At 43.7% G+C, this 12747-nt stretch overlaps 1 protein-coding gene across 9 annotated transcripts in view; it reads right to left on the bottom strand.

Moving 5' to 3' along the window:
• Positions 1-12747, bottom strand: part of PHF20 (PHD finger protein 20) — a 177579-nt gene that overhangs the window by 110130 nt on the left and 54702 nt on the right. For all 9 annotated transcript variants that reach the window (XM_032789249.2, XM_032789252.2, XM_032789255.2 and 6 more), the window contains 2 exons: positions 7628-8015; positions 6944-7051 (listed from right to left, as the gene is read on the bottom strand). In XM_032789249.2, coding sequence (XP_032645140.1) covers positions 6944-7051; positions 7628-8015 — 496 coding nt within the window. The remainder of the gene's footprint in view (positions 1-6943; positions 7052-7627; positions 8016-12747) is intronic.

Raw genomic sequence — 12747 nt, forward strand, 5'->3', positions numbered from 1 at the left:
ACGTCATCATAAAAGGTACAAGAGACCATGTGTCCCAACATGGCAAAGCACATTCTTATTTATGTGGGTTTGGTTCTAGCTACAGCATAGATTCATAGACTCTAGGACTGGAAGGGACCTCATGAGGTCATCAAGTCCAGTCCCCTGCCCTCATGGCAGGACCAAATAGACATTTATCTAACCTACTCTTAAATATCTCCAGAGATGGAGATTCCACAACCTCCCTAGGCAATTTATTCCAGTGTTTAACTACCCTGACAGTTAGGAACTTTTTCCTAATGTCCAACCTAAATCTCCCTTGCTGCAGTTTAAGCCCATTGCTTCTTGTTCTATCATTAGAGGCTAAGGTGAACAAGTTTTCTCCCTCCTCCTGATGACACCCTTTTAGATACCTGAAAACTGCTATCATGTCCCCTCTCAGTCTTCTCTTTTCCAAACTAAACAAACCCAATTCTTTCAGCCTTCCTTCATAGGTCATGTTCTCAAGACCTTTAATCAATCATTCTTGTTGCTCTGGACCCTCTCCAGTTTCTCCATATCTTTCTTGAAATGCGGTGCCCAGAACTGGACACAATACTCCAGCCGAGGCTTAACCAGCGCAGAGTAGAGCGGAAGAATGACTTCTCGTGTCTTGTTTACAACACGCCTGTTAATGCATCCCAGAATCACGTTTGCTTTTTTTGCAACAGTATCATACTGTTGACTCAAATGGGATGCATAAGGGATGACAGGGTCTTGAATCTGTCCTGGAGAAGATAAGCCACTGATTTGGTGGAGTCTAGAATTGCTCCAAATAAATTTATAATTTTAGAGAGGAGGCAAGCAGAATTTCTGCATGTTGACTCTCAGTCCTATCTAAGTTGTGGAACAGATTGGGCATCAGGTGAATGGATTATGAGACTGTTAAGGAAGATCTGCTTCGTATCAGACAGCTGTCAGGGTATGAGTATATGAAAATGTTCTCTCTCTTAGATATGGTGCTACTACTATTGCAAGCACCTTGGTAAATACCTTCAGTGAAGCCTGGAGTCCAAAGGGTATAATGTAGTATTGTTTGCAGTCGTCACCCACCATTAACTGTAGGTGCTTCCTTCAAAACGGGATACCTACTGTTGTCTACACCTCACAGGGGATGCCTCTTGAAAGCAGGACAAAAGCCATCATGATCATTACCACTGATCTGGCAGCAGTGTCTGCTGCATCCAGAGCTGCTTGTAGGCTCACCTTAGCCACAAAATCATCATCTGAGTCTCTTCCGAAATTCTCCCCCTCAGGTCTGAGGGAAGTTTGTCACAAAGGCCTACATTCTTTCATAATTCCTGAAGTCACAACAGGCCAGCAGGACTTGGTAAATGCTAATCCTTAATGGAAGGTTCACCAATGAGTACACTTTTCAACTCAATAAATCTAGTTTCTCTGGATCTTTGTCTCTGGGTGTTGATTTATACTGATGGGATTTTTCATTGGCCTTCATTATGAACAATAAAGGTGACATCGGAAGTACATGAGAAAACTGAGCCCCTCTGGCTGGAACTTGATATTTTGTCCCTTTTACAAGAGGTAGGAGCTAGTGTGGATTGGTGTTTTTGACAACAACACTTTCACTGGGTCCAATCACCAGAATGGCAATTTTTCCTGGTGTGAAGGACCGGGGCATATGCATCAATTTGTAGGTCTGCTCCTGAATTTCTTCCATGGGGATTTGCAGAGTTTGCACAATCTTCTTAGGTTGTTCTTGGAACCCCCAAAAGTCATCAAATTTGAAAGAGAATCTGTGGGACAACAGCTTCATCAGAGATGATGATGACGATACCACCAGAGCCAGTATACCACCTGATAATGAGACCTAATCCAAGACCTCCTCTTATTCTGGTGGTGGGCAGGGAGATGCTGGCTCTGACACACCTTATGATGCCATGGTTGGTGGAAGTAATTTTGCAGACTGCTGGAGTCTATCCTGAGGCTCTGCCCTACTGAAAGAGAATCACAGGTCACAATGTGGCCAAACTGGAACCCCCAAGCACTGTCCCAGTGGCCGTGGTATGGGAAACCAGGGACCTTGTGGTGGAGGTCTCCCAGTATCCTTCCCTGGAGGAATGTCCAAATCCCCTATATGAAGAGTTTAGGTCCCATCCAGATTCTTTGTTATCACCTGAAGTCTTACATGAGGTTGACGAGAATACTCCATATCTATGGGAAGAGCTATGGCTCATGGAGTGAAGAGTAAGGCCAGCAGGAGAGAAGTTGTCAACACTGTTTTAGTGCAGCAAAGCAGATAAAAGAGGTGACCCTGGCTCTTGCATGATCAGCAAGTCTCTGTGCCATAAACTTCAGTGTCAGCTGATGCAGTGGTGTGGCCAGAAGTGGCACTGGGTCTAAGAACGCTGACCATGGTGCCAAGGCTGGCACTTTTCAATGCAAAGGTCTTGATGATGCCACAATCATATCATGGATTACTATCTGTGCTGAGTCTCTCAGTAAGTGAGGTTTCAGAGGTTCTGATTTTGCTTAGTGTCAGCTCACTATCAGTTCCTATGGACCAATATGGAACTGAGCTTACACTAGAACTATACAGGATGGTGAAGTCTGAGAACGAATAGTTCTGATGGGAGTAAGAGCAGGTGGGAGATCTCCCTGTAGGGCTACCCGCACTCTCAGGTCTTGCCCACCAATTTCTTGGTGGATCTGAAGATGAGGCCCCCTCTGGGTAAGAAACCTGCACTTTCACTCTTTGGCTCCAACAGAGGGGTAGGGGGTTCCTCAAGAGCTAGGATCGGAAGCCGGTCACATGAATTTAGTCATAAGTACACTTCTCTGTTCTCTCTCTGTCCAGGCATTATACGACTTACAAATCGGGAATTTCCCAGATATATGCAATTCTCCTAGGCAATAAAGGCATTTAATAAAGGCATTTTTAATAAAGGCATCGTAAACAGGCATTGCTTCATTGCATGCCAGACAGTACATAAAGCCAGGAGACCTCATGAGGCCACTCTGTAACTTGGATACTTATCTACTAATATTACTTAAAACTAGAGAAAAGTGCCAATGGGCACATTATCTAAAGCAGGGATCTAAAGCCTTTCTTCTATCAGGAGCCACTGACCCATAGAAAAAAAAATCAGTTGTGGGCCACAGACATACAGCCCCAAACGTGGGGTGGGGGTGGGGAGGTGCATGCTCGGGGCTTCCCCTGCAGCAGGGTGAGCCGGTGCTCTCAGCTCCAGCCCCCACAGGGTGGAGGGGTGCGCGGAGGCTCGGTGCTTCCCCTAGACTCCAGGATGGGGCCAGAAATGAGGGGTTTGGGTGCGGGAAAGGGCTCTGGGGCAGGGGGCTGGGGGTATGGGAGGGGATGAGGGCTTTGTCTGGAGGTGAAGGTTCTGGAATGGGGCTGGGGATAGAGGGGCTCGGGTGCAGGAAGGGGCTCTGGGCTGGGGCCAAGAGGTTTGGAGTGCAGTAGTGGGCTCAGGGCTGGGACAGCAGTGCGGGAGGAGGTTTGGGGGAATTTGGGTTTGAGAGGGGCTCAGGGCTGGGGCAGGGGTGTGGGTGCCAGGTCTGGGAAGGAGCAGGGCCATCCTTAGCCATAGGCAGAACAGGCAGCCGCCTACGGCACCACTAGGTCTGGGGGCATCACTCTGCTGTGAGCCCAGACAGATGGGAAGCAGTGGAGCATGTAAGAGCAGGGCTGCTGGGTCCTAGAGAGAGCCGAATGCAGCACAGTCTGAGGGAGGGGATGGGCTGTTGGGGTCTCTGGGAAGGGGTGGGGGAAGGAACTCACCTGTAGGATGACCAGATGTCCCGATTTTATAGGGACAGTCCTGATTTTTGGGTCTCTCTCTTATATAGGCTCCTATTCCCCCCCCACCCCAGTCCCAATTCTTCACATTTGCTGTCTGGTCACCCTAAGTGGAGGCAATTGGTACCTATATAAGACAAAGCCCCAAATATTGGGACTGGCCCTATAAAATTAGGACATCTGGATTTAGTCATCCTACTGGTGAGTTCCTTCCCCCACCCCTTCCCAGAGAGCGCGTCTCTCCCCCGGGCTGGCAGTAATCCATCTCATCCGGGGGGAGCTGCACAGGGCAGGATGAGCTGCTGTGGCTCCAGGCGTGCCCCATTCCTGAGATCAGATGCTGTGCTAACTTCACCATGGTCTGTTGGGCTGGCAGTAGTGCCCACTGGCGTGTGATCGGAGCTGAGGGTTTGCTGTTGCTGTTGCCACTCTGCATCCCAAGAGGTGGATTTTGGGGTCCTGCAGTTTTCCACCTATCTCCTCCTCTACTGCAGCTGTTGGACCAGCAGGCTGGGGGGGTGAGCCAAGCATGAAAGCAGTACAGAGTTGCCATTTAGATTGTCATTTAACAACTCTGTTTGCCGAAAGAGCTTGCTAACAATCCTGAATTCAATTTCAATATTTTTTATTAAAAAAAATCAATATCTTAGCCAAAAACAGAAAATTAAGTTGTTGACAATTATTTGTGACAAGTTTGGTATGGGGAAGAGAGTGGGCCAGTTTTCATCAGAGAAACAAAAAATGTTGACTGACTTTCCTATAGCCCTGTTACTGCTAAATAGAGCCCTTCCAACACTGTAATATGCTCATCTCCTTACTAATGTATAGAGAAGGGTCGGCAACCCATGGCACCCGTGCCAAAGGTGGCACGCAAGCTGATTTTCGATGGTATGCAGCGGTGGGCTGAGCGGCTCAGCCCGCCGCTGCTCTGGGGTTCCGGCTGCTGCCTCATTGCCACCCGGGATCCTGGCGCCGGCCCCACTCAGCACTCACTGCTGGTCTGGGGACTCCCAAGGAACCCAGGCTGGCAGCTGGCTGAGCAGGCGGCGCTGATACCCTGGCTGAGCCACTCAACCCACTGTCGGCCTGGGGTTCCATTCACTCAGCTGGTACCAGGCTGAACAGGACTAAATCAACGAAATAGGAAACAAGAGCAACTAATGACAAAGTGCAAGAACCTAGAGCAGTGCTCCCAACCTTTTTCATCTGGCAGGTGCAGGCGAAGGAACGTGGCAGTGGACGAGCATTCGCCAAAATGCCACCAAATTCAGCGGCATTTCAGCGGTGATGCCTCTGGGACGACGCTGCTTATCAGTGGCAAGCGGCGTCATCCAGAGGCATCACCACCGAAATGCCGTCGAATTTTGGCAGCATTTCAGCGGATGCTCGTCCACCAGCCAGTACGCAGGTGCACTGAGAGGCCCCTGCGGGTGCCATGGCACCTGCTGGCACCGCGTTGTGGATCCCTGACCTAGAGTCTCCTGAAGCACGGCAATCGTTTTGATTTAAAAGGACTTGAACTGTATGAAGAATTGAGTACATTATCATCAATGTTGCCACATGCAAAATCGATGATGGACTTTGTACAGTTTACTCATACCAGTAAACTTGTTGACATATATCCTAATGTGTACATTGCCACTCATATTCTACTGACAATTCCTGTAACAGTAGCATCAGGAGAACAGAGTTTCTCAAAACTAAAGCTCTCTAAAAACTATCTCCACACTCTACAAGGAGTCAGGAACATTCACTGATCTTGCTATTCTTGCATCAAACAAGACATCACTTTGTCTTTGTCATTGATGACATTATTACTGATTTTGCAGCCAGAAAGATTGCTTTTAATTAAAAACTAATCCTTGTTTCAATACCTCTTCATTATAAATTTCCAATAAAATGTTGACAAATTTAAAAATTATATTATTTGCATCATGTCAAATCAGAATTTTTTCTATAGTGCTACTTCTTTAATGTTAGTCCATCAGCACGACAATGTGCTTAATTAAGTTAAACTGGTTTTAATAACATGCATGTGGCAAGTTTTCCAATAGTGTAAGCTTATGTTTGTGTTGTTAAGAGCAAGACAGGCACAGGGGCACCAGTTTAATAATCCCGCCTAGGGCACCATAAATCCTAAGGACGTCCCTGGGAAGGAGTTAGGATGCGGTGGAGGGTTCCAACCTGGAATAGGGGGGTTGGGGTGCAGGTGGGGTTCCTGAGTCTGGGAGAGAGTTAGGGTGTGGGGGGAAGTGGGGTCCTGACTACCAAAACACCACAAGACTAGCAAAAAGTTGCTGACAGTCACAAGGTCAGCAAGCTACTTCATTTTGAAGCTAAGAGGTGGTGAGTAGAACTAAGTGGCATTTGGTGCACTACACCTTTCTATGCTCTTGATGCAGAAAAAGAGTACTTTTGGGGCACATGTGCATCATATACTGCTCGCCAAAAGACTCCAAACTCGAGTACATGAGGAAAATGTGTACCATCATCAGCGGAATGTGCATAGGGACAATCATTCAAATAAGCTGAAAAGAAATTGAGTTCCTTAAATCTTGTAGGGCAAGTTAAGGTTCAGAGAGAACGTGATTACCAAGGTATTAGCAGAAGGCTCATTAATCTAGCATTCAAAGGCATAACAAGATCCAATAGCTAGATGTTGAAACTACATAAATCCAGGTTAGAAATAAGGTAAAAATATTTTTTAATAGTGAAGGTAAATTACCCAGTTGAACAACTTATCAAGGGATGTGATGGATTCGCCATACTTGACATCTTTAAATCAGCATTGGAGGTATTTTGAAAAGATATCCTATAGTTAAACCACAATTTATTGGGATCGATTCAGGAATCACTGGGTGAAATTATATGGCCTCTACTACTTAAGGAAGTCAGATTTGAATACAATGATCCCTTCTAGTCTTAAAAAAAAAAAATCTATGAAATCTTGCTTTCAAGATTTTGATGGGGACTACTTACAATATTGCTACACTTCAATACCCGACAAATTATCATTGCAACGGATTCCCTAGGTAACACATATAGCCTTTAGACCACCTAAAATTAAAATTCAAAGACAATATTATAGAAAGAACCATGTTATAAAATGCCCTAAGTTTCAGAAGCTGAAGTACTAAAAATACTCACACAAGTTTTTTTCAACCCTGATGCGTTTTGATGGAACTTCCCCTCCTTTAGGTATTTTCCGCCTTCTTAATTCCAATGTTATCGGCTGTAATGTTTGAGAACTTTGCTCTACAAATTTACATAAAACCAGAGGAATGAGAGTTGACTAAATATACCATTAAAGTCAGTTAAAATACTCAAATTTGTATATTTAAAAAAAAATACAAACTTACTTTTTCAGAGCTTTATAAAAAACCAATATTAGTCTCTCTCTTGAATTCTCCAATTTTCTTTATTTCCTTTCCTCTTATTAGCTATTTTGATACATTATACCTCACTCTTTAGTTAACATATTCATTTTACCATATAGTCCCATTTATAACATCACATATTGTCATGTTAGTCTCTACACATAACAGCTCTGCAACTATCTCCTTAAAAACCATGTCTCTAGTACTAAATTTTTAGACCTCTCTACCAATGTTATTTAAATACAACCAAATATATTGCTGATTGTCATGATGGGAGGTTGTAGTAAATGAGCTAAAATAAGGGCTGCAAGAGCAACATTTATTTCCATTTACTTAGAACAAAGATCCCCATGCCCCAAATCAGAAAAGAATGCAGTGCTCAACTGCTCAGCAGCTCCTATTCCCTACAAGATTTTCTAGAAACTGCCTAAATACAAATATTTGAAGTACTAACCTGTTGGGGGTGTTATAGGTGGTCTACCACGTTTTCTTTTAGTTTCCTTTATGTTTTCTGGTAGACTCTTCACATTGTCGTTTTCAGATTTCTTCTCAATTTGAGTATCTACTGAATATTCCATATCATTTTCTGATATATTCTCTTTGTCTTCTTTCCCATTCTTAGGTATATTTTTTTCAGAGACCTTGCCTTTTTCTGAGATGACTATTATTCTTCCTTCTTTATCAGGTTGTTTAGATCTTTTTTCTGTCTTTAATGCCTTTTCATCCTTGTCCTTCTTAGCATTCTCTGTTGCTTTCCTCTGTTCTTTAAACTTCTCCCGTTTTTCAGGAGATGAAGGGATTTCATTACCTCTTTCTTTAGGCCTAGCATTACCCACAATATTCTAAAATAGAGAAAACACGAAGTGAAAAATGCATGATTTTTTGCATTTTGAAATTTCTTTATATTTAACATAAGAAATAAAAGAAAACTGTAAGCAAAGGAACAGGGGTCCAGGTGTCATGTCAATATAACCCAAAAAGTTAAAAATTTAAAATTATAGGTAGAGAGCTACAGTAAAACCTGCCAAGAGTGACCAGTCATAGGGGTTAGCAAAAGTGCTCCCTTGTCAGAGGTGGACTCTCTTCAAAGGTTTACTGTAAAATGGGCACTTTTACAAGGCATAGAAAGGCTATTAGTGTTAGCAATGTTTCATGTTTAATTTTCATTACCTATTACATGAACATTACATATAGTATACAATATAGTACTGTATTTAAAAATCTCTTGCTGAGTTTATTAATACAGTAGAACAGTATTTGTTAATCAAAAGAGGAAATTCAGCACACTAATAAAAGTTCATGTTCTCTAGACTGACGCAAAAGAATTTTTACAACTACTTGTGTTATTAAAAAGTCTTGTTTTCAGTCTATAGTAGTTTGCATTTATCTGAAAATGTCACTTATTCTTGTCTGCCTCTGCAACAACAGGAGCATGTTTATCGTTTGTTCTGCATCGTTCAGTAGCAATAAGAGTTGGTTATTGCCCTTTTGAATGGCAAACACTTTCATGTTTTTAATCATATTCTTGGCTTCAGTCATAAAAGTTATTCTTACCAGGGTTCAGAGACACCATTGCTATCCCCTTCATTATCAGTTTGTGTGTCACTGTGAGAGTCATCACATGGCTTGAAATTTTCCAGTTTTGTAGCAGGCGTTGACCTATCTGACCTCATTAGTTGTTGCAAGGTTCAGCACTCCCAAAAAGACTTTGCAACATGTTAACTACTGAAAGAGGAAGCTTATGTTCATCTTCTAGATGAAGATCTTCATTTGTTGCGTCCGCATTTAGCAAAGCATTTTTTGATGGCGCTTGGCTCAGTCTCACTCCATGCTCAAAGAACCCAGTGTATTCACCAAAAGACTGAATGCAACAGACCCAAGGAAGTTACGCCAGATTCCATTTGATGAAGAATAAACTGAATTTGCCTGTTCCAAAAGTTCAGTTTTAGGGTTTCAATAACCCCAGTATCAATAGGCTGTTACACAGACTTGCTGTTTGGGGGAAAAGAAGCAGAGTTTAATGTCTGAGAGTTTAACAGGGTGGCGGCATGGGGCATTTTCCCTAAACACAATTTTATGTCCTCGTTAGTAGCAATCTGCAGTCAAATCTCTGTAATCATTTTTCAAAAAGTTCTGGAGTTCGTCCATACTTTTTTGTTGAATTCATATTCCACAGGCAACTCTTTGATATTCAGCTTGCGAAAGCCTCAAGGGCATTGGGATTTACCAATCAGTATAGGCCTTGCTTTATCTCCATTCGTGTTGGTGCATAATAAAGGGTGATTCTTTCTTCTGAATATTTTCCATTTGAACATTGCAAGCCTTTGATATGGAGGGTTTTGGTAATGTTGCTGTCTTTAAACAGTTCCGTTTCAGCCATATTATAGATTTCAGAGGGTTCATAATCCTGTATTACTTCAGCTAACTTTTGCTTCTAATCTGAAGCCATATCTTGGTTAATGTCTCCATGCTCACTGCATGCGATACCAAAGGCAAGGCTGTCACTCTTCTTAAATGATTCAAGCCAGTCATTGCCGGCTTTAAACTCCGTTTTCCAACTCCTCATATCTTGCACTTTTAGCATTGAACCAGAGACATTTACATGATGAATGGCAGTGGATTTAACACACTAGTAAGTGAAAAAATTGACTTCGTTTCTAGTTTTAGTACATTTAATTTCCATTGAAGATTTTGCATTTGACACATCAGCGAGCATTTGTGCCTTCCATTATAACAGGTTTTGGATTTCTGTTTTTCCAACTCCAAAATGTTTGGCAATTTGATGGCAACTGGTACAAGCTTCTAGCTGCAATACCGCTTCAACATGTTGCTCCAATGTAAGAAACATTTTGGATTTGCAATTTTTCTCTTCCATTATAACTTCTTTTAGCTTGCAACTGCAACATACAGTAGTGTACACATTCACATCTTCCTTTAAAGTTCCTGTTTGTTCAAGTTCAATTTCCAGTTCCTGTTGAGTATGAGGCCATATATTGCAGAGACCGTAACATACAAAAGAAAAAATATCTTTCGCTGGAAACATCAAAGAAACAGACTGATAAGCGACGATCAGTTTCTCCTACAGGTTTGTTTTTATGGATGGGACTAAGAAAATGTCATCCCTCATCGCAGCTGATAGGTCGTTGCTCTTCACGGTTAAATTACAAGGCAGTGGTTCTCAAAACTTCAGCAAACCGAAGATCCCCATTTTGATTTAAAGTTTTTCAGGGACCCCCAAGCCACCGTGCTCAGCCCCAGGTCCCACCCCACTCCTTCTCCCAAGGTCCCACCCCATCCCACCTCTTCCCACCCCCCATTTACTCCATCCACCATCTCTGTTGCTCGCTCTCCCCCACCCTCACTCACTTTCACCAGGCTGGGGCAGAGGGTTGGGGTGCAGGAGGGGGTGTGGGCTCTAGGAGGGAGTTTGGGTGCAGGAGGACTGAGGGGTGCAGGCTCTGGGAGGGATTTTGGGTGCAGGGTGAGGGCTCTGGGCTGGGGCAGGGTGTCTGGGATAAAGGCTCCGGCTGAGCTGCACTTACCTCGAGCGGCTCCCAAAAACGACATGGCACATCTTTCTGGAAGTGGCTCCTAGGCTCCACATGATGCCCCTGCCCACAGGCACCACCCCCGCAGCTCACACTGGCTGCAGTTCCCAGCCAATGGGATCTGTGGAGTCAGCACTCATGGTGGGAGCAGCGCACAGAGCTAGGGTAGGCAAGGACACTGCCTTAGCCCCATTGTGCCACCAGACTTTTAGCACCTAATATCTCCCCGTTTAGCTTCAGTAGCCTCCAAGAGATAGAGGGAGGGAGCGGAGTTGAGGGAAGGAGAGGGAAGAATTGCTCAGCAGGGCCCACGGACTGCCTTGAGTACCCTCAGGGACCCCCAAGGATTCACTGATCCCAGTCTGAGAAACACCGTTCTGAGGGGGAAATGTTCCATGGTCACTGCAAGTAGTCACTCATGACAGGTGGTCCCTCGTCAGAAGTGGTCACTAAGGCAGATTTTACTGTATTCAGATACTCACTGAGCAACAGATTATCAGCACAATTCATTAACGCACATCAAAATTCAAATACTTTTTAAAGGATAATTCCAGACTTAAAATCAAATCATCTGCCAAAATGCTGAATGGTAGCTACAGCATGTCTGAATAAACTATTTGATCCAGGTGAAAAGCCACTGGCCTGAAACAGTGTTTTCACTTTGTATACTTTCTGATAGGAATGTAATAAATTGTTAATATCCCTTTTAATATCTAAGATATGTAACTAAGCTCTACTTGGTAGACTTAATGCTTCAGAAAAACACAGAAAACAATAAATGAAATTATAAAATCAAATATGGACGACATGTCAAAACTATTTCAAATTATACAATGAGGTTCTGTCTTCCAACCCGGAAACTGTTGATGTCATACAGCCACTAGGAAAAACCTTCCACAATAAATACAGGCTACCAAAGTAGGGACCAGACTTCAGTCTCATGATCTCATTGATCAATAAATTGGAGGATAAACATTCCGATCTTTGAGAAGCTCTGTTAAAGGATGAAAAAAAATCTGAACCCTCTCCCCCCCTTAAACGGGGATACGGTAAGGAGAAATAGCTATTACAGCAAATTATACTTGCACTACTGGTAATCCCAAATCTATCAAAGGTAAGAGAAAATCCAAGCAATTAAGTCTAAGATAAGAATTTGGAACCCCATCTTTGGACATTACATGATCTTTTTCAGAGATTCCAAAAGCAGACTGATGTCCCCCCCCTACACCTCCCCCCCCAAAATCTAAAGGATTCACCACCACACACCAAGTCTACCTGATCCAATCACCCATTATTTATGTAGTCTGCTAAAGCATTCTTCACTCTTTACAGATCTAGAACTGAAGGAATTACTTTGTTCTGAATGCCCACTGCCCACACTGCTTCATTACAAAAAAAAATCTGGAAACCTGGCTCTCCCTTTCAACAAATAGCCAATGTTCTGTGCGAGAATCTGTACAGCCTGTTCCCTAGTCAAAGGAACATGCACAGAAGGGTCAAGGACACAGTCAAACACAGTTTTTCCAACCTTGTAAACAATGAGTCTGCAACCTCACAACACTGATGAATGTGACTTTCCTGCCATCAAATCCACCTTGATAAACTGATTTAACCACAGAGTTCATAGATCACTCCTGGTGGAGTTCTATACTACTGCGCAATGCAGAATTTGCAGAGAAATAATGTTCTGCACAGAATTTAAATTTGCCTCCACAGAATGGGTGCTACAGAGTTGCTGGCCACTACCAGGGGCTGATGGATTCAGCAGAGCCCAGCTCTCCAGCTCACAAATACAGGATATGGCCAGAAGGAGGGAGAACTGGACCTGCAGTCCCCAGCACATCATGAAAGAAGGAGGCAGCGTGCAGGAAATTCCATAAAAGTCTAGAACTCACCACCAGGCTGTTCCTCTCTTGGATTCCTGGGCTCTGGGAGTAGGGGATGCGGGTGTCTGGGCCGGGAGTTCAGGGGGATGCCCTATAGCTGGGCTATAGGGGAATAGGGGGTGCAGATGTCTCAGGTGGGG

Source organism: Chelonoidis abingdonii, chromosome 14, assembly GCF_003597395.2.
Source record: "Chelonoidis abingdonii isolate Lonesome George chromosome 14, CheloAbing_2.0, whole genome shotgun sequence".
NCBI classification, from domain to species: domain Eukaryota; kingdom Metazoa; phylum Chordata; order Testudines; family Testudinidae; genus Chelonoidis; species Chelonoidis abingdonii.